General features: G+C 39.9%; 1 protein-coding gene across 24 annotated transcripts in view; it reads right to left on the reverse strand.

Moving 5' to 3' along the window:
- The window catches only part of SUPT20H (SPT20 homolog, SAGA complex component), a 33130-nt gene extending 27140 nt beyond the window's left edge, over nt 1-5990 (reverse strand). For 22 of the 24 annotated variants that reach the window (XM_065052202.1, XM_065052163.1, XM_065052105.1 and 19 more), the window contains exons 1-5: nt 5862-5990; nt 3793-3890; nt 2565-2600; nt 1382-1440; nt 1232-1298 (exon numbers count right to left, since the gene is read on the reverse strand). In XM_065052202.1, the coding sequence (XP_064908274.1) occupies nt 1232-1298; nt 1382-1440; nt 2565-2600; nt 3793-3795 (165 nt within the window). In that variant the 5' untranslated portion in view covers nt 3796-3890; nt 5862-5990. Of the gene's footprint in view, nt 1-1231; nt 1299-1381; nt 1441-2564; nt 2601-3792; nt 3891-5651; nt 5753-5861 lie in introns of those variants that run through there. The other 2 variants (XM_065052171.1, XM_065052141.1) reach the window with 2 other exon arrangements.
- Nucleotides 5991-27696: the final 21706 nt, after the last annotated feature.

Below are 27696 nucleotides of genomic sequence, written 5' to 3' on the forward strand. Positions count from 1 at the left end.
AGAATTTTTTCTATCATAATAAGCTTCCAATTCTTCAATAAAGAAAAACTTAAATTTTCATTCAAATCTAGATCAGCAGTAATCCACTTCATCTTCTGTGATGTTGTAACCTTCTTTACTACCTTAATTTTATTATATTTGCATAGTTTTGCCGAGTGCCTTCTAGTTCAGCAACAACTGTTGGATTGAAATGCTACTTATTTTTTTTCAGATTCCAGTATAACAAGCCTGATCTTCTGCCTGCTGCTGAAATATCTTGTTACTCATTCACTATTGAAGTTTTAATCTTTCCAAGTCTATAATTTGCTTAACAACTTACGTTTCTGACTTAAATCAGCATCATATGCTAAATAAAACCAAGTACATCAGAATCAACAAAAATAATTACAGGTGTTCAGTAACTACCATCTCATTCCCATTTGTCTTCTCATAGGGTTTTCCTCCCTTGGGAAGCAGCAATAAAGCAGATTCCACACTTGTCCTTCACGTTAAATTTGATACTCACAATTTAGCAAAGTAGCTTGTGCCTTTTACACCTTAGATTTATTGCTGCTAAGGAAGCCTGTTTGAGCTGCTTTGATAATATTATGAAAAAATGTCACAGAATACCTTAGCAGTTCATCAGTTATCCAGGAAACAAATCTGAATTTACAAGAAGACATAGTTTCTAAAAAAATTTTCCACCTTTCTTCCACGGCAGTCATGCCGTGCTGACAGCAATGCACATGGCATTGACGCTGGTCCTGAACTTGACCACAACTGACTGCAGTGACACAGGATTAACTCAGAATGAACAAGTCACTCAAGTCAGTCTAGGTCTTACTATTCATATTATATCCCTCAGTTATTTCAATAGTACTGTTATCTAACAAACTCTGCGTTCTAGACCGTTCTTTTGAAATTCTCTCTTTTCATGTATAGAAAAGCATCTAAAGAGCACAATCTTTACAATCCTCTGCCAGCATTCTCCCTTAAAACTTTAAAAACAGATTTAGGATTATCAGGTGTGTGTGTGTGTTTTGTTTTGTTTTCAAACTGAACTAAAATTATGCTGTTACATTATACAGTTTAATTCACAGAAGTCATAATAATCATTTATCCCATAGTGTTAGCTTTAGGGAACTACTACAGTAACCAGAACTTACTCTTTTTTTTTAACAAAGGAACAAAACGTTGTCTGAACAAGCAAGTTCAGAAAATAACGAAAAGCTTTGTAACAATTTCCACTTACCTTTATCTCAGGCTCTTTTTCACATTCTTCTATATATAAATCATAGAGTTTTTGAAATACAGATTTTCTGAAATTAAAGAAGTTTAAAATGTAACCAAAACTAAATCAAATAAATGCTATTTAAATGCTAAGTACTGAAAATCTTGCTACCTTCCACTGGATAAATATTTTCTTTTGGGAGGTCTCTGACGGGCACTTTCAATGATATACTAGAAGAGAAAAGTAGACAAAAAAATAACATATATATTACAAATAAATTTAATCCTAGCTGCTGTGCAACCTTATATCAGTATCAGACAGTGTTCTATAGACATGGAAAGTAAATAATGGTTATGGTACACGGCTGTTTCAAAAAGTACTAACCATGATCTGGTGTATGTTACAGTCATCAGCAAGAACTCACCTCAATTTAGCCGTTAAACACCGTATTTCATAGCTATGGCATGAGTTGCACACAATATCTTGATTTTACATTCATGTTTTGTTATTACAGTAGTAAATAACAGTATTGTAGCAGTTAAGACAGTAACATAAGAAAGTTAACATGCTAAGATACAATCAAGTTCATGCGTACTGACAATATTTACAAATCAGGTACTCAACATAACCAACTTTGGGAAGTTTAGTTTTTCCTTTGTTTCCTGCATTTACACTGGTTTTCTCTATAGTGCTCTGTATTATAAATACAATTCATGTATATTAAATATTTGAATTAAAAAATAAGAATAAAAATATAATCCCATGTTAAATATAGCTTATACTCTAACAAGATTTTTTCCAAATCTCTATTTTTTGTCCGCAGTATTTTGATTAGCAGCTTAGTTCAGAATTTCAAGGCAGAGAGGTTCCCTCACAGAAACATGTATTTCCCATAACAGGATTCAAGGTCACCATTGTACCAGATGCCAGCACGAAAGAACATGTGTTAAGGCAATTGCCTCTTCGTTCTAACTCAGCTACCCTTAAAAACACAAAAAGGATTTTTCCAAATATTTCTGCCAGGTGTCTCTGGATTCCCACTGTACATTTCTGCTTATTTCACAGCACACGGTTTTGCTTGTTTGAAAGGGGAAAACTGAAGTCCTGCATATTCTATCATCATTGCACCTGATGATGTTCTCAGTACAACACAGGTAGGAGACAAATATTCAGCATAGGAATTTTAGTGAGAATTTTGAAAAATGAATGTTAAACATATAGGTGATTATTGATGTGCATATATATTTATGTAACATATTCCTCCACAGTTTTTCGGAATATAAAAATATAACAGTTATTTTTTAAACTGAGACCAAAATATTAAGTGCAAACAAGAAATGTAGCTACTCCTTACCTCTGCACGATCCAAAGCCAGTTCTAAAGCTTGTTGCTGCAAAAATGACAAAAGTTTTTTTTTCAAAAAGTACATGAACTGTTTAAACATCTTGAAACATAAAAACCACTACAGCTCTATTACTACTGATATGAATTTATAGTTAGAAGATGGGCTCAAACATTCTTTGGCCTATACTAAACTTAGCGACTGAAATCTCACATAACTGCATCAACAGTAATTAATCCCACTACTAAATGCGTACACTTGCAAGATTTTGACTGAATAACAAAATGTTAGAACAATGAAAGGCAATAAAAATTAAAAGTAGGAATAGAAATCACACCTAATAGAAGTAACAATAATAATAAATATTAACCAAAACAATTAGAGATAGCAAGTGGAAAATCTAGACTTCACTACTCAAAAAACAGAGTGTTTTGGAGAATCGTTCATTCTTCAGTAAAGATTAAAAACACTTCTAAGAGGTACTCCTTCCTTTATATTATATTTATTATATTAGTGCTGTTTTCTCAGTTCAACCCATCCCAGTCAGCTGTTTTTGAAAGCATATACCTTTACACAATCCTCAAGGAACTAATGTTATTTCATACATTAGAATAGAAGTCAGAGCAGAAAAGCATACTAGAGTAACAACAAAGAAATATACAGTAAAAATACTTGGGCTTTTTGCCATTCACCTATAGTGTCTCTAATGCAAAGTTTCTTACCTGTTCTTGGAAAAAAAAAAAAAGTACTTGATGTGCTACTACTCATTAGAACCTGTCACTGCAGAACCTTAAAAGTTTAGATATATGAACATATCAAATACTCATGCTTTCTATAGAGGTCTAGTGGATAACTGCACGATTTTAGACACTAAATTCACTCTCTGCTTGACAACAGGTAAAAATCCACAGCAATATTGTCACCTGTAAATAGAAGAACACTATGTGGAGGCAGGATTTATACTTTGTATTCAATTGTCTAACACTGGTCGTGACTGAAAACACACCACTAGGTTTATATGATAATTCCTACGATGCACTGGGCAGTGACTGTTTAGAAGTATTTACAAGCTACGAAAGAAGACATCTCTGAAAAAAAGAAATATCAGAACTCAGAAGAGACAAGCAAAATATTTTTTTTAAGCAAATGAGAAACATTAAGGGCATTCTCTTCATCAGCCAGACAGGTAGCAGACTAGAGGGAAAAGATCTGAAAATATATTACCTGAATCATAACTTACCATTGTAGCTGAAGCCAGGTGACCAAATGGCTAAACAAGTACTTAAGAAGTTTAGTGCAGTGGGCAAAGAATCATATTTTATGGTCACACTCGGGGTACTGAAAAAAAAAAAGACAAAAATATCACTAGAAAACTAAATAAGCATTATATTTAAATATAACATTTTCAGTGGCTAATTATACTTAACTTGCATAGTTTCCTTTCCTCCAAAAGTATAAACAAAACCATTCCATTCAGTGTAAGTGCAGAAGTTACTTTTCTAATGACTACTACTACTTTGCACAATAATTTTACATCAAGTATATTAAATATTAAAGTAACGATACGCATATCAGTGCAAATATTCAGCCAAGTACTCTTCTCTACCGCAGCAGTCTACCTGGACACCCTAAACATCACATCCACAGATGCACAGAAGGCTAGAACATTTAATGACAAGCAGCTAGAACGTTTAGCATACCATATTAGGGGCTTTTTGTTTTGCTTTTATGAAGGTATTATTCAACAGACAACAATGTCACTAGCGGTGCCTTCTATTTTGAGATGTTAGTCTAATTCTGACTCACAGTAGGCTGTCAAACAAAAAGTGAATAAAACTTGCACAGCACTAGCACGTTCCTTAGATGTTCTTGCCCTCAGATACTACATCCCTATGCCACTCTATTTTTAATTTCAGCTAGATAGTTGCATGCAAAGGAAAAAACAAAAAATCCTCAAAACCCCCAATCTTTAAATCCTGTCTTTTGTATCATTCCTAATGATGAGATGTGAAAATTCACATAAATTTTGCTTTCACATTTGAACACTACAGTGCCTCACTATACTTGAAACATTCACAAGTAATTCCAACAGGCATAATTTTAATTTGTGCAAATATTTCTGTCGCAGCTACATTCCACATCACCTATGGCTTTGGCAAATATCTTCTTAGATTTCAAATGACATATGCTTGCTAACTCACACCTGCCTAAGCCTTGCTTAGCTGCTTCACCATGGACCCATTTCTCAAAGAATCACAGAACGTTAGGGATTGGAAGGGACCTCAAAAGATCATCTAGTCCAATCCCCCTGCTGGAGCAGGAACACCTAGATGAGGCAACACAGGAATGTGTCCAGGTGGGTTTTGAATGTCTCCAGAGTAGGAGACTCCACAACCTCCCTGGGCAGCCTGTTCCAGTGCTCTGTCACCCTCACCATGAAGAAATTTCTTCTTAAATTTAAATGGAACCTCCTGTGTTCCAGTTTATACCCACTGCCCCATGTCCTATCATTGGTTGTCAATGAGAAGAGCCTGACTCCATCCTTGTGACACTCACCCTTTACATATTTATAAACATTAATGAGGTCACCCCTCAGTCTCCTCCAAGCTAAAGCTCCCTCAGCCTTTCCTCATAAGGGAGGTGCTCCACTACCTTCATCATCTTTGTTGCCCTGAGCTGGACTCTCTCAAGTAGTTCCCTGTTCTTCTTGAACTGAGAGGCCCAGAACTGGACACGATATTCGAGATTTCAGTAAGAAAAAAGCCCCACAATGACTTAAAGCTCCCTGCAAGGCTGCAACCTGCTGGCTTCTAGCTGACGGCAAGACGGTAGGTAAAAAGCAGCTTGCAGGGGATGGCCCAGGGGGCGTCCCTCCGTGCCATCCTACGGGCGAGCTGCTCTCCGCGCACGCCCCGGCCCAGGCCGAAGGCAGGTCCCAGGAGAGGCACGCCGCACAGCCCCCGGCCCGGCTGCGAGCGAGGCGCAGGTGCAGCCCTGCGGGGAACGGGGAGTCCGACCCGCCCAGGACCGCTGCGACCCCCACTGAGCGCCGCCAGGCGCCCGCCGGGGTTGCCGCCGTCTCCGCGGACACCGGCCTACCTGCGAGGGCGGAGAGCGACCGGTCGGAGCCACCGACCGCAGCGGTCTGCCGTAAAGGACCGGGCCAAACCGCAAGGCCGCGCCGCAAGGCGCAGGCCAGGCCCCCAGCTCCCGCGGCCCGCCCCGGTCCGCTCGGAGCCGCCGCCATCCGACCAACCGCCCCCTCCCCGGCGCGGGCGGGAGAGAGCCGTGCCGCCGAAGCGCCGTTACCTGCCGGCCTCCCGCAGGGCCCTGCCCCCCGCGCAGTGGCCCCCGCCGCCCGCTCATCCGCCCCCGCCTCAGCCCACCGCGGCGCCCCCGGCCGCTTCCGTCCCGCCGCTTCCGAGTCGCTCCCGGAAGAGGCGGGGCAGTCGCCATGGCGACGAGGTGGGTTAGGTGGAGGGCGGGAAGCGCCTGGCGGCGTCGCCGTAGAGACGGGAGGGCGGGCTCCTATGCCCCGCCCCTTCGCGGGCGGCCGGCGGGCCGCGCTGGCGCCGGGAGGAGCCGTTGGGCGCTGAGAGGCGGGGCAGGCGGGGCGGCGGCAGCGGGCGGGGGCGTGAACCGGGGCGAGGTGTCTGTGGGGTTCAGTGGTATTAAAGTACCTGGGCACCTCTGCAGGCCAAAGGTTAAATGCCGGTGGGATGATCTGAATAGGTGTCCTCGTGTCTCAGGGGGGCCATAAGGATATTTGTGGTTTTTGATGCGTGACTCCCAGCAGCAGCGCATTGTGGAAACAGCTTTGACTGAGCCACAAAGATGATGAAGGTGGTGGAGCATCTCCCTTATGAGGAAAGGCTGAGGGAGCTGGGTCTCATGAGCTTAGAGAAGAGGAGACTGAGGGGTGAGCTCATTAATGTTTATAAATATGTAAAGGGTGAGTGTCACAAGGATGGAGTCAGGCTCTTCTCGGTGACAACCAATGATAAGACAAAGGGCAGTGAGTACAAACTGGAACACAGGAGGTTCCATTTAAATTTAAGAAGGAATTTCTTCATGGTGAGGGTAACAGAGCACTGGAACAGGCTGCCCAGGGGGGTTGTGGAGTCTCCTACTCTGGAGACATTCAAACCCACCTGGACACATTCCTGTGTAACCTCACCTAGGCGTTCCTGCTCCAGCAGGGGGATTGGACTAGATGATCTTTTGAGGTCCCTTCCAATCCCAAACATACTGTGATTCTGTGAGGGCAGTGAGGGAAGGTTGGGTGCTTGGTGGTGCGAGGACAATTTGAGGTCCAAGAAGGATTACTTAGGAAATGTATGGTGGACACATGGCTGAGGAAGCTTTGCTTAGTGTAAGCTCAGTACCGGAATGTAATTTTTGCTCAATCATAATGCTCTCTGTTTAAGTAATTCCCATTTGAGGTATACTGGAATTATTCTAAAGAATGATTATGGGAACATTTAAGCCTCTTTTCTCTGTAATAGATTGTTGTGTGTGTTTTAGCAGCTGCTTCTGGGTAACTTGCTAGAGCTGCTAGGTGGTTCATCAGATCAATATGCAAACAACCGTCAGTTTGAAGTGAAAAAAGCTGATTTTAAAATTGCACTAAAAGTCTGATGTACCAAAAATGGCTGCCTGTTTTGGGGGGTTTATTTGTTTTTCTGGAATGCTCAGTTTTCTGTAAAATAAGACAAAATAAAGCAGAACTGCATAACAGATTGGGTATGTATAGGATCATGTACATATTGGAAATTTCTTTGAATTACAGAGTAAACAACAAAGGGATTTGAGGCAGCTTGAGAAGAAATTTACTGTCACCTCTCCCTCCAGAGAGGTTAAATAATGCCTGTAATGTGTTTGGCAGATATTTGTCTAACAATGATCACATCTGTCTGCAAGCAAAGTTTAATAATATGTCATTACAGAGTTACAAACATTCGTATTACTTGGTAAAATATCTTTCTCATAAAGGATTGAAGCATCATCATGCTAGGAAAACAGTTTAAAGTAGCATTTGTATTCCTAAAAGAACAAGAATTAGGAAAAATATTTTAAATCCATTGTCCCTCAGCATGGACAGGAGCACCAAAGGATGCGTCTGTAAACTACTGCTGAGTTCACACAAGTTGCCCACAGTGCTGTGACAAGTCGCTCCTGTGGGCACCCTGTCAGGAGGGCTCCTGGTTGGGACGCTAGTGTCCGTACTCTGAGTCTGTAAGTATTTCTGAGCTCTCCCAGGTATGTTTACACTGTACATTGCACATGCTCTCTCTGGGCACAACAGGTCCTTGATGTGTTGCCTGTTGTTCCCAGGCCTTTCCAGCACTTCTGGCTGAGTCACTGTTTATAGCAATGGGCAAGTGTGCTACCCCATGATTCAGCAGCCAGTCTGATGTGAAACACCACACCTAGCACTGCCCTTCAGTGCCTTTGCTAACCTTGCAGTGCTGACGTGTCCTAATGAGGGGTGACTTGAAAACTCAGTGAAATTTAGACAAAAGGAGCTCCAGGGAGCTCTGGACAAAGAGTAATGCTGGAGAGTTTCCTGTAGGACCACCCAGGTGTTATGTTTTGTTGGTGGTGACACTGATTTTTGTTTCAATACCAAATTCTTCTTAGCCTTTCTGTGTCTCACGCTCAAAGCAGAGTCAAAATTTCGAAGTCGTAATTGCTGATGATTCCTGGAGTCTCTCAGATGTTCTCAGCACATACAATAAATACCTCTGATGTGATCAGCATTCTTTAGATGTGCGGATAAACAAGATGGGCACCTAATTTCTGCATGTAAAAAGTAGCTGTAGGACGACTACACATTTCATAAGATCTCCTATCTGAAGGCTTAGTTAATACAGCCAATGACACATATGAATCTGAGTCGGATTTCTATGCTCAGGCTGAGGCAGTGACTCAAGTATGGTCCCTCTCATTTGAGGACAGATGAAAAAAGAAATTACAACATGCTATGAGTAGGAAATTGTTTGTTCAAGTCAGACAGGCAGTGGGCATGTGAATGAAACTTAGGGCAAAGAGCCATGAACTCCTGAATTTTAACTCAGTTATGTCATTTTCTTTCTCTGTGGGTACTCATAAATCCCTGTGACTAGCATTTCCTACCCTGGGTACGTACATCCATATTTAGGACTTAGATGATTTGCAGCCACGCTGAAGACACAAAGCTTCTTTTTCTTTTTAAGATCAGATACAACTTGTCCAGTACAACCACGCGTTCTTTTGTAGGCACATATTTCTAATCTGACTTTAAATAGAATTTTACAGTTTGTTAATAGAGATGAACAGCATTCTTATTCAATTTATATTCATTTTGTTGTCTGAACATTTGTTTTTCCATCATAAATGCTCACACAGAAGGTTACAGAGAAACCCCTTCATTTATTCTCAGGCAACAGGAGTCAAGAAAACAGGAAATACTGTAGAGTAAATGTTTTGAAATGACTTGGAGTAGGATTCAGTGCATAATTAAGACGCATAAAGTATATGAGCTAGTAGCACAGGTGTTTGTTGTATTCAGTATGGAGTTTGGACGTATTTGGGGAAACCTGCTGACACCCCCTGCTGATGCCCCTTCACCCTGAGCAGCTGTTGTACACAACATAAAAATAAATAAACCCGTGCCTCCTGCACCTTCAACTATTTTATAGTAAGACATTACCTTTAAATTTTACAAGTTCTAACAAACCTATAAGAAACTGGAAATTATGTTTTCTTCTAATTATTTTCCCAGATATAAGATTGCTCATCAAACAAATTCATACATGACATTACTTCTTTGAGTCCATCAGTTGGTGCTGTGATTGCCTACATCTTAAAAGCTAAATCTACGTGAGTCATGTTAGCTCACCTTGGCACCTCTGGGGACAGATTCCCCAGTGCCCATGCAATCTAACCTGTAGCATTTGCCATGAGGCAATATGAGTATCTCGTTTGGTCAAGAGAAATGGGAAGGAAGGAATAGCGCACTGAGATAGTTCACCCTTCACAACACTCATATATACATAGTATAGTTCATATTCATCAGTGGTCAGAATGGAAGTGAGTCACACCATACTGTCCCATGTCCTGTAGCACTCCAACATAACCAAACCTCATAACTTTCTCTCCTGCCTAACATACCGAAGACAATCAATTCACCTTACTCAAAAGTAGGTATTTTGGATACGTAGTTTTGGTTGCTTGAAGATAAGTATCTACTTCCTTTTGTGATTCCCCTGGGGTATCTTAGACACTGTTTCAGGACTGACAAATATGACATGGAACTTGAGTGAGATCTGTACTCTTCAGCTGGAGAGGTTAGCTAACAGAGTCTAAAATGGCCCTACACGCCTGTCTTTAGTCAACCACTAGACGGTCAGCTGAGTCACTCTCCTGGACTCCCTGGCTGTGCTGATAATCTCCTCTGACTATGGGAGCATTAACACTCGTAGACACCTAAAATTGGGTATCTCCATCTCAAACTGAGTCTTTCTGCAAGAGCTCTCCTGCTTCAGTTTTGGCATATTGATCCAGAGACACCTTATAAACAGCCTTGAATTTCAGAATGTTCTGACTTATGCTCCTCTTTGTTGGGTTTCTGGTTTAATGGCTAAAGAAATTGATTTATCATTGCAAATTATTTATGATTTCTATCAGAAAAATATAACAGTCAAAGCTACTCAGTGCCAATCACATGTATTATTTTGAATTTTCTCTTATTGCAGTTGCAGTGAGGTTACCTAGAGCTGGACAACCTTGTCCACTTTGTAGGACATTATGTAGCCTTAGGGGGATGAACAGGGCATTCACGTCACGGATGTACGGGACACCCAGAGACAACGTCTGTTCCACAGTCCAGTTCAACTTTTTCAACATCTCCATCTTGCTCTTCCGTGAACTTATTTGCACCTCTAACACTTCCCAGTCATGGAATCACAGAATGGTTAGGGTTGGAAGGGACCTCTAGACATCATCTAGTCCAACCCACTTGCTAAGGCAGGTATACCTAGAGCAGATTGCATAGGAATGTGTCCAGGTGGGACACATAAAAGACTGTCTTACTCCTACCAGCATCTCACAGACACAAAGGAGGAGCAGGATGGGCAGCCTGGCTATCCCTTCTTCATTGCTTCCCCCTTGCTTCAACATGACAGCTGCTACTAGGCACAGCACAAACTGGTCAATACGAGATGAAATGGGGCGAGACTTGCTGGGATTTCTGTACACAGAGATATGGAGATCAGAGACTGAATTGAGGAGCTAACATCCTCCTCAGGATAGCAAATAAAGCAAGAAGATTTAATAGCAAACCAACGGTAATTTGGAAATGTCGTGAGCCACAGAGTGTAAGCCAGAGGTTGAGATCGCTAGGAGTGATTTTTGGATTTTTCTGTTTCTTTGAGAAAGGGAGGGAGAAGGAAGTAAGGACTAGGGAGGTGGAGAATGGTCAGAGTAGATCAGCTCCCTGATGATCTGGAGGCAGGCAGTCATGGTTAGCTAGGGCCTGAGGAGGCTGTGCTGTCCAAGTCATACTCTACGTAAAAAGACCACTCTGGCTGGTCTTTTCCTGCCCTGTGCTTACATAGGAACACTTATGAGAAGGCTAAAGCATGCTTTTAATAATTGATATCATTGCAGGATTCTGGCATGATGCTAGGTTAATCCTTTGCTTGTGTTTGGCGTTGGGATAGCTGTCATTCTCTTTCCAAAAGCCAGGGAACCAGTGGTCGGAGGAGTTTGACACTGAGGGCGCTTTGAAGACAACTTAAGGCAATATAGTTACAGCTGAAAATTTAAGTATGAATCTATGATGCCCAGCTTATGTAATGGACTGCAGCATGCTAGCATATAAAGGGAGGATTACCTTTAAACCATCTCTAACACATTCAGTATTTCAGGGGAAAGAATCACTGCAGTACCAGTTGGTACAACACAACAGAACATAGTAGTCAACTTGGCTTTACTAAACAGTGAAGTTGCCATGGCAAACCATACTGGAAAAATAAAATGATGTCTAAATACAAGAATCTCAACATAACAAAATTTAGGACAGCCTCAGGAATCCCTATAAATTTTTGTCAAATTATTCTTCATTTGGCAAAATACATGTACATACTTCTATTGTGAACAAAGTTAATGTGAATGTTGAGTTAACTGATCTATAATAATGATAGAAAAAAAGCTGTTTTCTTCTCCTTCAAAGATTAAAAAATGCATCTTTTATTGAGCGGCTTCTGTAATAAATAAGCAAATAAATATGCCATTTCTACATAATTAATTTTCGGATGAGCTGCTTTGGCTGAGTTTTCCAGACTTCATAAGCAACAGATTTGTTGGACTTCTCTTGCAGTTCTCAGAGTCTGGAAAACATTTCTTCTTATTTGTATTTTGCACATATACAGGTGATGTTCATGTGCAGCACATTTGTGACTCTTTGCAAGAGGTATATTTGGTTTATTTTTAAATTATTTTTATTCCAGTAATGATGCCCTTGTTATGGTCTGCCTGTCTAGCTTGGTCTGATTCCCTTTTGCTTATTTCATGGTAAATCAGAACAACATTATTTACAACAATGAAGGTACATAATGTGACTAAGAGAATGAACTGTATGAGTGCTTTCATCAGCACTTCTGTGCTAGAAACTGTAAGATATATAGAGAGGAGCATAGTAGAGTATGGCTATCAGGTTAAGACTGTCCTTACATCATTTATCGTATGTCAGGAATTTGAAAGAGACAGCCCTCATTTCCATGACTTTGTGTCTTTCTTTGTCCTTCTGGATGAAGACAGCTGAATTTAATGTTGTGTCTTGCATGTTTTCTGCATTCTTTATATAGAAGTCTCCCATATTTCACTGGAAAATCATTGCAGCAGTCTTTTCAGAGCTGTGGATTTAATTTTCACCATAGGACAAAAATAACAGGAAACCTAAGATCCTTAATCTTTGATGTCTGGAGTGTATCATGGAACTGTTAAGTTTTCGCTGAATGTGATAGGGGTTCATAAGTCTTCACAGCAGTCAGATATGCTTAGATTATAAAAAAATGGCAACATACTTATCCCTAACCTGACTTTTTTTTTTTTTTTTTTTTTTTTTCCTTGAATCCAATGATAGATATTTCTTGGGCAAATGGTAAGTTAACAAAAAAGAAAAAAGATAAGTTGACCAAACTATGCAGATAGCTAAGAGACTAATAATGGGATTTATTCAATACAGAGCTCCCAACAGGGATGAGCATTCATCTGCTGAGTGTCATAAACACCACATCAATCAGATGGATGTTGACATAAGGCAAACACACTACTGCTGTTGGCCTGTAATTAATTTTAATTTCTTTAATAAAATAACTAGTCCTTGCCTTATTGTATGGCTTTGCTGGAACCTCTACCTTTTCCAGCTTTGAATTAAACTATTTATGGAACCAAATTACCATGTTATCTTGCCTGCAGTGACTGTTTCACTCAGCCCACTAGAGGTCAGGGCTGTACTGCTAAGGTAGGTGGTTAAAAATCAGATAGAAAGAAATCTCTCTTAGTATGTTGCCAGAAGTGGAAATTTGGCTTCTAAATTTTAGAAATTAAAAAGATGTTGTATATATTATTCAGTTAATATTAAATAACCCTTTGTGTCTAATACTGATGAAGTAGACTCATTTGACAGATCCATGGTTATTATAAAATTATATAGCTTGATATAGCAGTGACAAAAAAAATAACTAATTTTAAAAAATCCTTCGATCTCTAAATTTCTGTTTGATTACTGTTGAAGCTTTATTTCCAGCTTTGTGATTGCATTTTATATGCTGGTTATTTAAGTGTCTACTTAAAGAACATCAGAGACAGGTGTAAGGGACATTTCTTAGTTCTGTAGAACAGGGATTAATTCCAGTCATGTAACCTTCTCAGCTGCGTTTTGAAGGAACGGGTTACAATAGAAATAGTTTGTAATCCAAAGGATGGGCAAGGTCTTTGACATTTCGTAGCTTGACACCCAGTCCAGGAACTTTTGCTCTTTACTTACTGGTTATAAGAATTTATAACTGGTTATGAATGACTTAAACATAGCATATGATCAGTACTTTGTTAACAATGTTTTATTCTGCTCTTTAATCGTGTCTTTTTTGTATAATTCATACATGCTAAAGTAAAAGGGAAGCAAAAGGCTCATGGCAAAAATATAAAAATGATTAATTATTTTGTCCACATGATTGTGAGAAGGCATCAGTATAAATCAAAGCCAATGGGAGGGAGACAGGAGAGCCTGGTATTTCTTCTGGTGTAAGAAATGAGACGTTCTTTTCCTGCTATATTGCCTATAAGCCCAAGATAGCTAGCTCCACCTTGTGGCAAGAAAACAAAACCTGAACAGATGAGAAATTTAGTATTCATCCTGAGACTAGTAGTGACACTTGTTCCTTTGGCATTGTTTATTATGAGATCAGTGTCTAAAATACCTAAAACATCTCTCTCAAGCGACCAGACTTCAGACACAAAGGATTCATTTGTCAGATTGATGTCTGCTTGTATGATGGATCTATGCCTGCAAGTGGGGGCAGGTGACAGCAGCACCAGCTCCTTGTTGTGCATGTAGCATCACGGGAGGGATGCTCGCCTGCATCTGGAGGAGGTGGCCCTGTGGTGTGTGTGCTGGGGGTGTCACAGGGAAGGGCTCATAGTGCAGAGTGGCTGCTCTAGAGAGCCAGGTAGTGGGATCACGCTCCTGGCTTTGCTGCCATTCTGCCAGCCCAGTAGCCACTTTGCCCAACCAGTAGTCAGAAAATCCCAGATTAGGGTGACATGTGACATGTGGGGCTCTGGAGCAGTGAATTTGCAAAAACACAAGCTGAAGGGACCATGGCAGAGAGATCCATATTTTATCAATCCTTTCTCTGGAATTTTTCCTCACCTTCTTCCATGTTCTTTCCTCCTATCTGGTTTGAAGAACATTTTCTTATCCATGAAAAACTGCCCAATTTGAATGGACCTATTAAGATAAAAAATAGCTCAAGTTTTCTACAGTTTCAATTAGCACACCTAACATGGCAGATGAGACTCGCCTATGGCAAGACTCAGGCACTTAAAGGAAATCTGGATGAAATTATTTAATACTAATTTTAGCTATAGTAAAATTAATAACTGATCACTGAAATAGGTGGAATCAAGGTCCTTCATTTTTTTTTCTCAAGCCCAGAAACAATGCCATTACATTTTGCTTCCCCTTGCATGCCTCAAAATTTTTAAATTTTCAATATGTGCTTGTGGTTTAAGTCAATTTAACGTGCTATTCAGTATAAACAATGCTATTTTTATGAAGAAGTAGTTCTAAAAAGAAGTCAGATTAAATATTGCTCAATTGACATAGCACGGAAAAAATCACCTGATGAGAAGGCCAAGTATCCTTATGATGTATCAGGTTTGAGAGTATATGTTTCTTTCCAGCTATTGGCAGACGCTGCTTTTCAGCTTTACGAGCCTCAAGTGTGTCTGTTAAGAAGAAATTTGACTCAAAGCCATTTTCTTTTTGTTGCTTTCCAGATAGGATAGAGTCACTGCATCTTTTTTTTTGTGTAGAGAATCCAGAAAGCTTTCTAATTGGAATTTGCTTCCTTTTCATTTTGGCTTTTTATATTCTTTCTCTCTTTCATGTGTTATTATTGTTCTACAGCATGCTGTAAATGCTAAATACATCCAAAACCTTCAACTGATACTTAAATGAAGAGTATTTGGCCCTTTCTTACATGTAAAAAGCCAGTTTGTTCCATTATGGTCATGACAAGTTGTAATTTTGTTTATGTGCTAAAATAAACATCTTCTGAATACTCACACCTACTCCTCATGATTCTGAGAACTTTTTCCTATGGAGTCCTGGAAGACTGTGTAACCAGGAAGACTAATTGAAGAGACTGACCACCCGAAGGCCCGTGGCCCTACAAGAAGCATAGTGTACCTTTTCTAACCTGGGTCCCTCCGCAATCTGAGGTCTCTTGTTTTGTCTCTCTTTTGTTTTGCTAGAAATGTTAATTACTATGTCCAGGACAAACTACTGCCCAGGGAAAAACATACTTTTTGACTTTGTAGATCATACATGTTTGTATATTCTCAACTCGATGGTACTTTTAATTATCATCTAAGCCCTTGATATATCATGAAGGGAATTCTATTTTTTGGTGCTTCTGGTCCTTTGTATTAAGTGTATCACATTTAGTATGGAAAATAAGAAGTGTATCATGGCTTCTGGTGTTTGTAAGGGCAAGGAATGGACATTTCTTGCTTAGGACCTGTTATTTACAGCTATGGGGAACTTATTTGTGCTTATAAATATCTCAAGGGTGGGTGTCAAGAGGATGGGACCAAACTCTTCTTAGTGGTGCCCAACAATAGAATGAGGGGCAATGGGTACAGACTGAAACATAAGAAGATCCATCTGAATATGAGGAGAAACTTCTTTACCTTGAGAATGGCAGAGCCCTGGAACAGTTGTGGAGAAGTTTTGGAGTCTCTCTGGAGACATTCAAGACCTGCTTGGACACATTCCTGTGTGATCTGCTCTGGGTGAACCTGCTTTAGCAGGTGGTTGGACTAGATGATCTCCAGAGGTCCCTTCCAACCTCAACCATTCTGTGATTCTATGGGAAAATGGACTTGATACAAAGTGGACATCTTATCTCTTCCTATATTTTTGTACATTTGTAATCTCTGGGGAGCTCCAGACAGTAGAAGTTATTTGTATTTTAAGATCTTATACATATCTGCATGTATCATTCAAGTGTTTGTTTCTTCAGGAACCTAAGATGGGAGTCTTGTTCAGGCTGTAGATACCTTCACTTTTGTGTCTCAATGGAAGTTTCCACATACATGTGAGTTTTCTCACATACCAATACAGTAACGAGAGATCAATATAGTGAATAGGGTGAGATTCAGCTGTCTAAATCAAGTGCAAGTGTCTAAGAAGATTATTTAGCTGATCACTTGTAGGTGTTTCTTTTAAGATAAGTTGGATCACTTTATAAGCTCGATTGATTATATGGGTTGGAGGAAGATTTAGTTTCCTAAGCATATGAGTTTAATGTCCTTTTTGGTGGTAGGGGTACATTTCTGGACTTCAGATGCTACTTTCTGTTTTTCCTGCAAGTCCTGTGACACAGCTGCTGGCTCTGTGCAGATGTTTTGGATTGTCCATGACACTGGAAATCTCTCTTTAGGCCACTGAAGCCCACTCTAGAACTTGGAAGGGGACATCAAAATGTCATCTTCAAAATCCAAAACTGGTTACAGCCTTTGTCCTTCATTGTCTGGCTAATCTCTGTCAATCTACCTCAGATTTTTGTACCATACCCAGAGTGTTGGGCACTGGTCCTGCATGGATGTTTTAAACTTTAGTTTATATCATGTAAATAGTCCTCTTTTAAGTTCATAGTGATACTCAGGCAGTTAAGCATACTGATAAAGTTTTTATTTAGAAATTTGCATCAGAGATATTATAACTATATGTTCTCATTTGGAAATGCCTTATGAGTAGTATAACAGAATTTTACAACTATAATTCTAAGCTGTATTTCAGTTATTTGTGAAGTGATTCTTAACTAACATTTTGGGATCTTTCTGATTTAGCATCATCTGTGTCATTCTTATTTGCTTTAAATAAGGGTTTTACCACCAATACAATTTGTCTAATCATGTGGGTTATAAATACTGGATGTCCTTTCTCTTGACTCCATAACCTAATCTTTTAAGTGACTCCAGCATTATTCTGATATAGATGACAGCTATCCAGTCCTGCAGATGCTATGAACAGGCTTAATTATAAAACCTCACTCTTCTCCTCAGCAAAGAATATTCTGGATTGCTAGACAAAAAAATCAGTTTTTGAAGTCAGTCCAGCTGTGAGCTGAAGAAGTCTCTGGCATTGCCTTTTGCTATGTCTGTCTGAAACTAATACCTTCTACAAATTTTATATCATTTCAGACAGCTACTTCTTTCAAATGCACCGTTTACTGTATAATATATTAAAAAGTATACAACATTTCATGGCAATAAATGAGTGAGAATGCAGTGTGAGGAAGCAATAAAAATGCCTCAGTTGGAGTTTGTCTGAATATTATGGTTGCCTCCCTGGACTTCAGAGACTTACAGCAAGTGGTCAGAGTATGTGGGACCTAAGTTTGTGTTTCTTTATAAAGACACCTTTAGATTCAGGTTTTATTCTAATGTCTTGCTGAAGATTTAATTCAATACTGATTGACCCATATCAGGTAACACTCAAATAATGTGTAAAGGCTGTATCATTCACAGTCCAAGATGTTGTAGGAAGACTCCCGACAGGGCAATCAGGAAGACTGAAGAGATGCTGCGCTTACAGAAAGAACCTTCTTGTGTGTCTAAGTCACAAGAAATAAAGGTTTGCTTACAAGCTGTGGGACAGACTTTACATGCTGTATACCACTAATCTTCCAATGCTTTCCTGTCCTACTTTGGAAATGAATTAGCGTCATAGAATGGTTTGGGTGGGAAGGCACCTTCAAAGGTCATCTAGTCCAACGTCCCTGCAATGTGCAGGGACATTTCCAGCTAGATCAAGTTGCTCCGAGCCCCCTCCAGCCTGGCCTTGAATGTCTCCAGGGATGGGGCACCTGCCACCACTTTGGGAAACCTGTCCCAGTATTTCACCACTCTCATTGTAAAAAAATTCTTCCTCATGTGTAGCATGAATCTCCCCTGTTTTAGTTGGAAACCATTACCCCTTGTCCTATTGAAACAGGCCCTGCCTGACCACTTTAGGTTTATCTGCTGGAGCATGCAGGACCCAAAACTTGTTATTGAAATAGGAAGGCTTCTATTAGTAAATATTTGCAAGAAGAAAGTTGTTTTTATTAGTTATATCCATGACTGCAGCCCTGGAGGAATTCCTGTTTCTGTCATGGCTGTGCTACATCACTGGAAAAATAATTTTCTGGTGCCCAATAAATGGTCAACAAATGGCTGCTCAGTCTGAGACCTGATGGTTACACTTGTAGAAGTGTTAAGGACTCACAGATGAGTGAAAGTCCATGGGAGCTTTTCCTTTGAAGTGTCAGGTAATGCTCATTACAGTAAGGGAAAAGACACAATTTCAGTTACTGTAAATAACCATGAAAAATTATCCAGACATGTAGAGTTTTATCTTGAGAGCACTGTTGAATAGCCTACAATGAATATTACATGAGAGTGACCACAGAGTAAACAACACATTAAACCGTTGGTTTTTGGCACATTGGTGGTCTCTGTGTGGAGACAGTGACAAAGGATTTGGTAGCAAGTGAATGAACCATGTAACCATGGTCTGGTAATCAGAAATTGTGTTGTAGCTGAGGTCACCTCCACTGCCATGCCAACTGTGGTTTTTATATCAAGGGGATGCTCCTGCAGCAAGGCAGTTCTGGCTGAGGAATATCTGCTCTGCAGATGTCAGCAAACCTGCATCACACAAGCGCCAGGCTTCTCTTTGTGTATCCACTGCACTTTTTCATACCGATGTTCTTCTGCAGAAGTTTTTTGGAAAGTGCTACCTATTTTATTGTTTGGTGAATATTGCATGTTTTGTTTCCAGATTTCTGACTACTTTCATCAATTCGGTACTCTATTAATTTTATCAGTATTAATCAGTACAGTCAGGAAAATCTGCCCATGGAACTGTATGAGAAAAAGTTGTTTAGCTGACGTTAGTATTTCTTTCCCTCTTTGGGAGTCCTTATGATAATTTTTCCTTTGTCTCCTTTGGGTCAGTGTCACATGTTGCTCCTCACATAGGCTGTCCGTCTAGTCCCGACTTAGCAAGTCTTGTGTAACCAAAAGGTTGCATAGAGAGGAGCTTTTTCTGATAGCTTAAAGTATTTCATTTTTACAGGTGCACTGAAATACAAGATAAAAGAAATATGATTACTGCAACTGATGGATGGTACATAAAACACATAATTAAATTGAACTGACCAGTAAACTTTATTTCTTAATTTTGTTACTTCTGAGTTGTTCTAATTATCCAAAGAAAAAACAGTTGAAAATGTACCCAGGAAGAAATAATTGTTTCCTATTTCCAGTTGTGATTTTAGACAAAAGTCCCTTTCCAATCATTTCCACTTTAATAAAAAGAGCAATCTATGGAAAAAGTTAGCCAAACACTTAAATGGAAAGTTCAAAATTGTCTGAAAGAAGGGGAGAGGTTTCAGTAAAAAAAAACAAAAAACAAAAAAACCCCCAAAGCTCCCCCAACAAATTCTGTCGTTCCATCGTTGTGGGAATGTCTGATTTGCTGCTGATAGATTTTCCTTTCCTATCCTGTGCTCTGTGCAAATTGCACGTGGCTTGCACAGCAGATATAGTAGATACACTTTGGACAGATAAATGATAAAACCACATAGTGTGTAATATAGTCTAGCTAGGGCTTCCAACTGGAATTATCTTGCAAACCCAATAAGAGGGAGACCAAATGGTTTAGGGCTCGTTTTCTCTCTTTTTTTTTTTTCTTTTTTTTTTTTTTACCACTTTTTCTTTGTTCTTTTTGGTCTTAGAATGAAATAGCATCACATTTAAGATGTTATTTTCTTTGATTCCAACCCTTCACGCCCCTTCCACTCCTTTCTACTGCTCTGTAGTTTTTAGAACTTCTTCATTGGAAAAATGCTCAAATGGAAAAAAAGAAAAGGAAGAAAGATAAAATATGCCCATACATAGTGAGAAACTTCTGGACTTTATTAACTTTATTTATTCGGTGGTGAAAAGAGGAAAAGGCATTTCCAGTGATTAATTTTCATGTTTTCTGTTTACCATTTAGTAGAGAAATTGAGTAAGAGAATGACCTTGCACAATTTCAAACAAAAAGAGCAAAAATAGGCACTTCTGATTAGTCAGATGGATGAAAGATGCTCTGCCTATCTGGTAGAATGGTGATCTAAATACAAACTCTGGCTCAGCGTGTCTCTGATGACTGTGGGGACAAAAGAAAATATTATTAAAAGAAGATCCCTCTATACTTATATTTTCATGCTCTTTTTGTTAAATCAGGAGCTAGTGGCCACTGATGGAATCAAATGAACCTGGTTTTGTAGCTGGAAGGGCATTTTTTATGTTCTTGGGTTCCCACAGCGTCCTCACTTTTAGAGTACTTTAGGTGTTAAAACCTGCTTTAACTAACATTACACCTTCATTTTCAAATCCATGCAGATTTTCTTAGGAATGAAACATCGTTCTTCACTTTGGATTTTCATTTTGGGAGTAGGATGGTTCAGATTTGACATATGTCTTGCAGAGAGAGGCGTAGCAGTCAGTCCTGTCAATAAACACTGTGTCTCTGAGTCACATTCATCTGTGTCTTACACGTTTCCTGCTGAGTCACTGAATGGCTTTCTCACAGACTTTTCATGTCTTAGTGTTTTCATGTTTGAGTGGGAAATTATTTTGGCAGCAGACCATACTCTTCTGTATGTATTATGTATGATGAAGAAACATGATCTGAAAAACAGGCAAAACCAGCGCCGGGATGATCACAAAAAGAAAATTTTTATTGAATGAAACAAACTATTCCTTTAAAAGTAAAGGTAAAACTGTAAACTGGTCTTCTTGTTATTGGCAAGGCACACGTTGTAGCAGCTGGAAGCAAGTGACCAAGGAAGTCAATCTGAGGGTTGTCATTTGGACAGAGGAGATCCCCACACTGGCCACACTGTTTTACAGGGAACAAATGGAGCTATGAGGTCTGTACTCATAACCCTCCAACCCTTGTATATCCAAGAATATGTGCACCAAATCTGCCAGCTAAAAACCCAGATGGCAAACTAAGTGTTGCTGAGATAAAAAATTTTATGTAGCAAATATGGGTTGCACTTAGACAAAAATGTTTTGGTGGTTTCCCTCTGCTCCCACCTTCTTCACAGTTGCATGTCTAAGATGGTCTGCTGGTATAACTCACATAAATTGAATGGAGAAATTCAATCAGTCCATATAAAATTTAAAGGACAGACATTTTTCTTTTCATGCAGATGACTCAGCATATGTTGGCACTGCTTGAATAATAGTACAAAGGCTTAAAATTAATGAAGATTAAATAGGTTTAAAACTGGAGCCTAATTTTCTGTTGGTGGAAGTGTGCTTGTTCTTTTGTTGTGAGGGAAACGTTACAGACTTACAGAACAAACCATCATTTGCCCTTCCCTGCACTTCCAGTCTTTCCAGTTCAGTACCTGAGTTGTTCCACTATCTCTTCTCTTTCATTCTGGGAAAAGTTCTAGCAAATGAAAGGGCTCTGTATTCTTAGCAAAGCATTTGAAAATTGGGGAATATTGTATTAATACTTGATCGCCTTTTACTGAGAATCCACTGCCCTGCAGCCTACCTGCAGGCATTTTCCTGTTTGCAGTGGTTCTGCAGATTATCTAAGTAGCTGCCAAACTAACTGAGTCTATAAGGCACTAGCATTCCAAGGGCCTTAAGTTAACATTACTGCTTTGGCTTAGGGGCAGAAGCAAACAGGAAGGTAGGGAAGCTGTCTTCATGGAGGTGGGTTATCAGTGCTTAGTTTTGTCATTAATTAAGCCGACTCCAGCACCTTGAATGGGCTGTTTGCGCAGTAGCCGCATAACTGTAGGTTCAGTGACTGAAAGCAGCATAACAGAAAGGCAGAGGTTGCAGAATGAATCACTTTGTCACAGATTTCTTGTACGTAACTGAATTCATTTGATGAGCCACAGAAGGAAAAGACTTTCCTTGTGGCTCTATAGATGTTGTAGTAGTGAAGAATCTGCGTCAGTCCTGGGTTTTCTTCTGCATTGCTTATACAAAATGATGGTCCATCCATTGAGGTTGAGACTGCTGTAGTCACAAGGTAGTGGAAGTAATTATTTTTGTATATCACTATCAGACATCTTTTTCCTGGTTTATATTCAAGGCAGCTTATTTCCATCCATTTGTTATTTTCTCCAGGAACTGAGACACATGGGTGATGGATGAACCTCTATCATTTAAGCAAGAGACATATATTTGAATATTATTTCAATTTTTTGACCATTTTGGATCTCAGGGATTCTCTAATCAGCCTTGAATTCTTGTGTGAAGGGAAGAACAAGTACTGAGCCTCCTGGGCCTGCCTGTGGAAACTGTGGTGGGTTGGCGCTTCTGCTCAGTGTGCATTTCTGGGACTGAGAGGTTTTAGAGGAGGAAGGTAATAGCACCCACAGGACTGACATGAAGGATGATGGAGTTAACATTAACATTTCTGAACATTATTACCACAGATTGCTCAGCAGTGGTGTGTATGAATTATGGTCTAATGTGTTATAGTAAAAAAAAAAAAAGCTTCTCAAAGAACAAACCGCTCTTCTCAAGTTAGTAAAATTTTATTCTTATTTTCTTTCATTGCTTGTATAAATTAATTGGATATTCATATTTATCTCTTTATGTTTAGAAAAAAACCCCTAGGAGACAGACCTGCTCTCTTTTGATATAAACAGTCAGATAATTTGCTTCTTGATCTGACTTGGTATGTAATTATGGAAAGATGTTCCCCTACTAGGCTGCTGTGCTCTTAGGAGGAATGATGAAGCTAAGAAATGATGTAACTTTCTTCCATGGCCTGGCATTGTCCATATCAGGATGGAATCACCCTCTGGATATCCCCATCTTTCCACATTGACTGTCAAAGAGGCCTTGCTGTTCAGTTCAGGTTTGTAAATTTTTGAGTAGCTGAAAGACAACGAGATGAACCTCTGCTCAGATGTATGAAACAATCAGTCCTAAAAGGCTTCAAGTGTTTTGCCTTGGAGCGTTCCTCAATGATGAAGCAGATAAACCATGCCATAGAAGTATCCTTTTTAACCATATAGATAATGTTTCTGTATAGAGGTCTAAAGTTAGGTGAGATGGATCCCATGTTTAGTCTCTGTTTCTGGTGGTCATATTTGTTACAAAATCAACATTCAATAAGGAAAACTAGAGTAAGCTGGCAACACCAAAATCTATAGAGTCTTAGAGAGTTTGAGAACATGGCCAAATATTTTAATGCCTTGGTGATTTTGGTATTCAAAAAGGTATTACATAGCTTCGTCAGCTTCCTTTACTTACATGACTGCAGCTGTTTATATTTCTGGCAGGTAAGTGTTAACATTTCTGGTGGGATTGTTTTACACTCACTTTTTTGCCCACTCTTTGAACAGGAATGGACTTTGGATAGAAAGTTTTAGAAACCTGGAGATGCTTAATAGTTTCCTGTGTCCCCTTGCATTAGACAGACTGTGTGACAGATTTGCATACGTGGAGCTGACCCTTCTCTAGGATTTCTGGACTTACAACAGTCAGTACATCATTGCTTGGAGAAGCTGGGTGGCAAGGTATTGCTGTGTAACACTGAGAGCAAAGACTGAGAAGTAGCCTGAATATTCACAAACAGTCTGTTTCTCCTTTGAGTCATAGCCCCAGAGGTTCCAACATTATCTATGTTGCTTCAGTCTGGTCTGGGGAACTACGCAGCTGTTTCTCATGACTGATTCCTAGTAATTCTTTTGTAGTATTTGATTTTTTATGCCACGATGATTCAGTTATGGAAGAAACTTAGCAATATTAATTGGCAACCTTGTCCCTTTTCTGTGTTTACTAGGATGAAGTCATTGACATATGGAAACATTCTGATGATTGTATCAGACAAGCCAGACTGAAAGCAACAGACAGATGTCCAATGAGTTAAATATGCAAATCTTTAATGTAAATGTAATTGTAAATGATGAATTAGATTAATGAACAGATGAAAAATGACCGTGCTAAAAATGACTGGAACCTGATGTCATTCCTTCTGGGAGAGTTTTTGTGAATCACATTATTATAACAAAGACAACATGTTTCTGTTTTAGTATAATTCCTCATAATTTACACATTCTTTGTTGTTACTATCATGCTCTGCATGAATGTATTTTTCTGTGCTTAAGAGGAACGTTTAGACAGGTACTTTCTGAAGATTTATCATTCACATTTTATTTGGATATAGCACAAGGTAGATCTCAGTAATAGTTTTGATTCTCACTCCCAGTAAATGTAAAATACCAACAATTGACCTAAAAGTATCTAATCAAAGCCACAAAAATAAAGTTATGTTTTTCTTTTGTGTACATTTTCATCACTAGGGACTGCATGCAGATACACAAGGCTTGATTTTGAATCACTGTAGGTTGCAAGGTTTTGCTACTGGCTGGGACACAGATGGGTTGATCAGATTTGATATGAAATTAATTTAATTACAGCAGGAGAGATTCATTTCTGTCTAGCAGACAGGCTAATCCAAGCTATGTTTTTAAACTTCCTCTGCAGCCAATGGAGAGAAGTAGACTGAGGTCAGAGGCTCACTGTATGATAACACACCTCTGGGCTGCTACTGAAGGAGGCGTCCCTTCACATCCCATTCATCCTATTGCTCTCACCATGTCTCTTTCAACAGCCACTGGAATGAGCAGGATGAGGGCCCAGCATACTGCCTGTCTCCATGGAGGGATGCAGGATCATGCAGGAATGTGGAAACATCCCTTTTGATGGCAGTTCAGGTTTCTATTGCACAAAAGCATCTGTTTTAATGCAGTTAACAACGTATGGAATGAACTGTACTGCCTATAGAAGGAGCCCAAACAAATAATTTACCTATTTACCTAGGGAAATAGACTTAAGTAAGGTGAAACATGATCTTAGCGTACTAAAGACTTATGGTCAACTAAAATGAAACAGTTAAGTATCTACGTGACAGGCTGGTGTGATAGTGTGGTATGATAAGTCTCTTCTGCATTTCATTCTTTACAGCTACTTCATAAAATATGAAATAAGATGAAAAAAGTGACAGATGTGCATGCATTTGTAAATATTGATATAATTGCCTATTTTCACAGAATCACAGAATGCTTGAGGTTGGAAGGGACCTCTGGAGGTCATCTGGTCCAATCCCCTGTTCAAGCAGGGCCATCTAGATCCAGTTGATCAGGACTGTGTCCGACTGGGTTTTGAACATCTATGAGGATGGGGGCTCCACAACCTTCCTGGGCAAATTGTGCCAGTGCTTGCTCACCCTCACAGCAGAAAAAGTTTTTCCTGATGTTCAGATGACACCTTTTGTGTCTCAGTTTATGCCCATTGCCTCTGGTCCTGTCACTGGGCACCACTGAAAAGCGCCTGGATCTGTACTCTTTAAACTCTCCCTTCAGGTGTTTATACACATGGATAAAATCCTCCTTCAGCCTTCTCTTCTGAAGCTTGGACAGTCCCAGCTGTCTCAGCCTCTCTTCATAGGAAAGATGCTCGAGGCCCTTCATCATCTTTGCTGCCCTTTGTTGGAGTGCCTCCAGTATGTCCATGTCTCTCTTGTGTTGGGGAGCCCAAAACTGGACACAGAATGTAGGTGTGGCCTCACCAGTGCTGAGCAGAGGAGAAGGATCGCCTCCCTTGACTTGCTGGAAATACTTTGTTTAATGCAGCCCGGGATAACACTGTCCTTCTTTGCAGCAAGGCCACATTGCTGGCTCGTGTTCAACTTGTTGTCCATCAGGACACTCAGGTCATTTTCTGCCAAGCTGCTTTTCACCTGGATGGCCCCCAGCATATACTAGTGTCTGGGGTCGCTCCTTCTCAAGTGTAGAACTTTGCACTTAACCTTGTTGAACAAAAAAATTACTGATTTTTTTAAACATTTAGAACATTAAAGTCTTTTAAACTGTTGTAAACACAGTGATATTGCTTCCTGAGACACAGTGCTTTCTTTAACCCATCAGGTTTTCTCCTACTGCTCATTTAGTTTGTCGGGGTTTGGTTATGGTGGCTTTGTTTGTTTGGGTTTTTTTAATGTGTGTTGTTTGGGGGTTTGTTTGTTTGGTTTTTTATTGTTTGTTTGTTTGTTTTTTGTTTTGTTTTGTTTTGTTTTGTTTTTGTATAGTTTTCTAAGGAAAAGGCAATATAACATTGAGTTGAAGAATGTAGTTACAGTATTTTGTGGTTTACTCTGGCAGGCAGCTAAGCACCACCCAGCCCCTCACTCACTCCCTTCTTGGTGGGTTGAGGGAGAGAATCAGATGGGTAAAAGTGAGAAAACTTGTGGGATGAGATAAAGAAAGTTTAATAGATAAAGCAAAAGCTTCACACACAAGCAAAGCGAAGTCAAGCATTTATTGACTAGTTCCCATGGGCAGGCAGGTGTTCAGCCATCTCCAGAACAGCAGGGCTTCACCACACATAATAGTTACTTGGGAAGACAGAAGCCATCACTCTGAATGTGCCTCCCTTCCTTCTTCTTCCCCAAGCTTTTACACTGAGCATGGCGTCATAGGGTGTGGAATATCCCTTTGGTCAGTTGTGGTCAGCTGTACCAGCTGTGTCCCCTCACAGCTTCCTGTGCACCCCCAGCCCACTTGCTGGTCGGATGGGGTGAGGAGCACAAAAGCCCTTGACTCTGTGCAAGGCTGCTGAGCAGTAACTAAAACATCGCTGTGATATCAGCACTGTTTCCAGCACAAATCCAAAACAGTGCCCCATAGGGCCTACTAGGAAGAAAATTGACTCTCTTCCACCAAATCCAACACAAGCATATTCAGTAACTTGAAACAATGCATAACAATTCCCCCTTTTATTTATAATTCTAACCAGAGGAGAATTTAGATTTCTATCAGGTGATTTATGAGGATACCATGTGCTCTAGGAGGATTCTTTGTTACACAGCTGAGATGTCAATCTAAAAGTCTGGTTTCAATCACTGTGAGTCTGCAGGAAAACCACCTTCCTGTTGCTCGTCAGTCTATTCTGCTTTGATCTTCAATTAATGAGGAAGGGAGCAGAAAGCAATCTGACTATTGAGGTTGCCTTCCCTCTCCTTTCACCCTCTCTCATGTGAGGACAGCTGAACTTGCTGTTTATCAAGTGATGTAGTGGCAAAATTGCAGTGTCATGATTTAAAGTTAACTGCTAGTAGTTTTTGCCTGCAATAAATACCCCAGTCTTTACTAGAGGAGTTCAGAGGGTTATTTGTAAGTGGTTTAGCACTTTCTTTTTTCCCTCCACTGGAGACAAGGTGGACTTCTGGGGTGGAAGTTTTGTCAACAACCCTATTTTGTGATATCTTCATTCAAGAACCAGAACATTTCAATAT

The sequence above is a fragment of the Columba livia genome, chromosome 1 (assembly GCF_036013475.1).
Source record: "Columba livia isolate bColLiv1 breed racing homer chromosome 1, bColLiv1.pat.W.v2, whole genome shotgun sequence".
NCBI lineage: Eukaryota > Metazoa > Chordata > Aves > Columbiformes > Columbidae > Columba > Columba livia.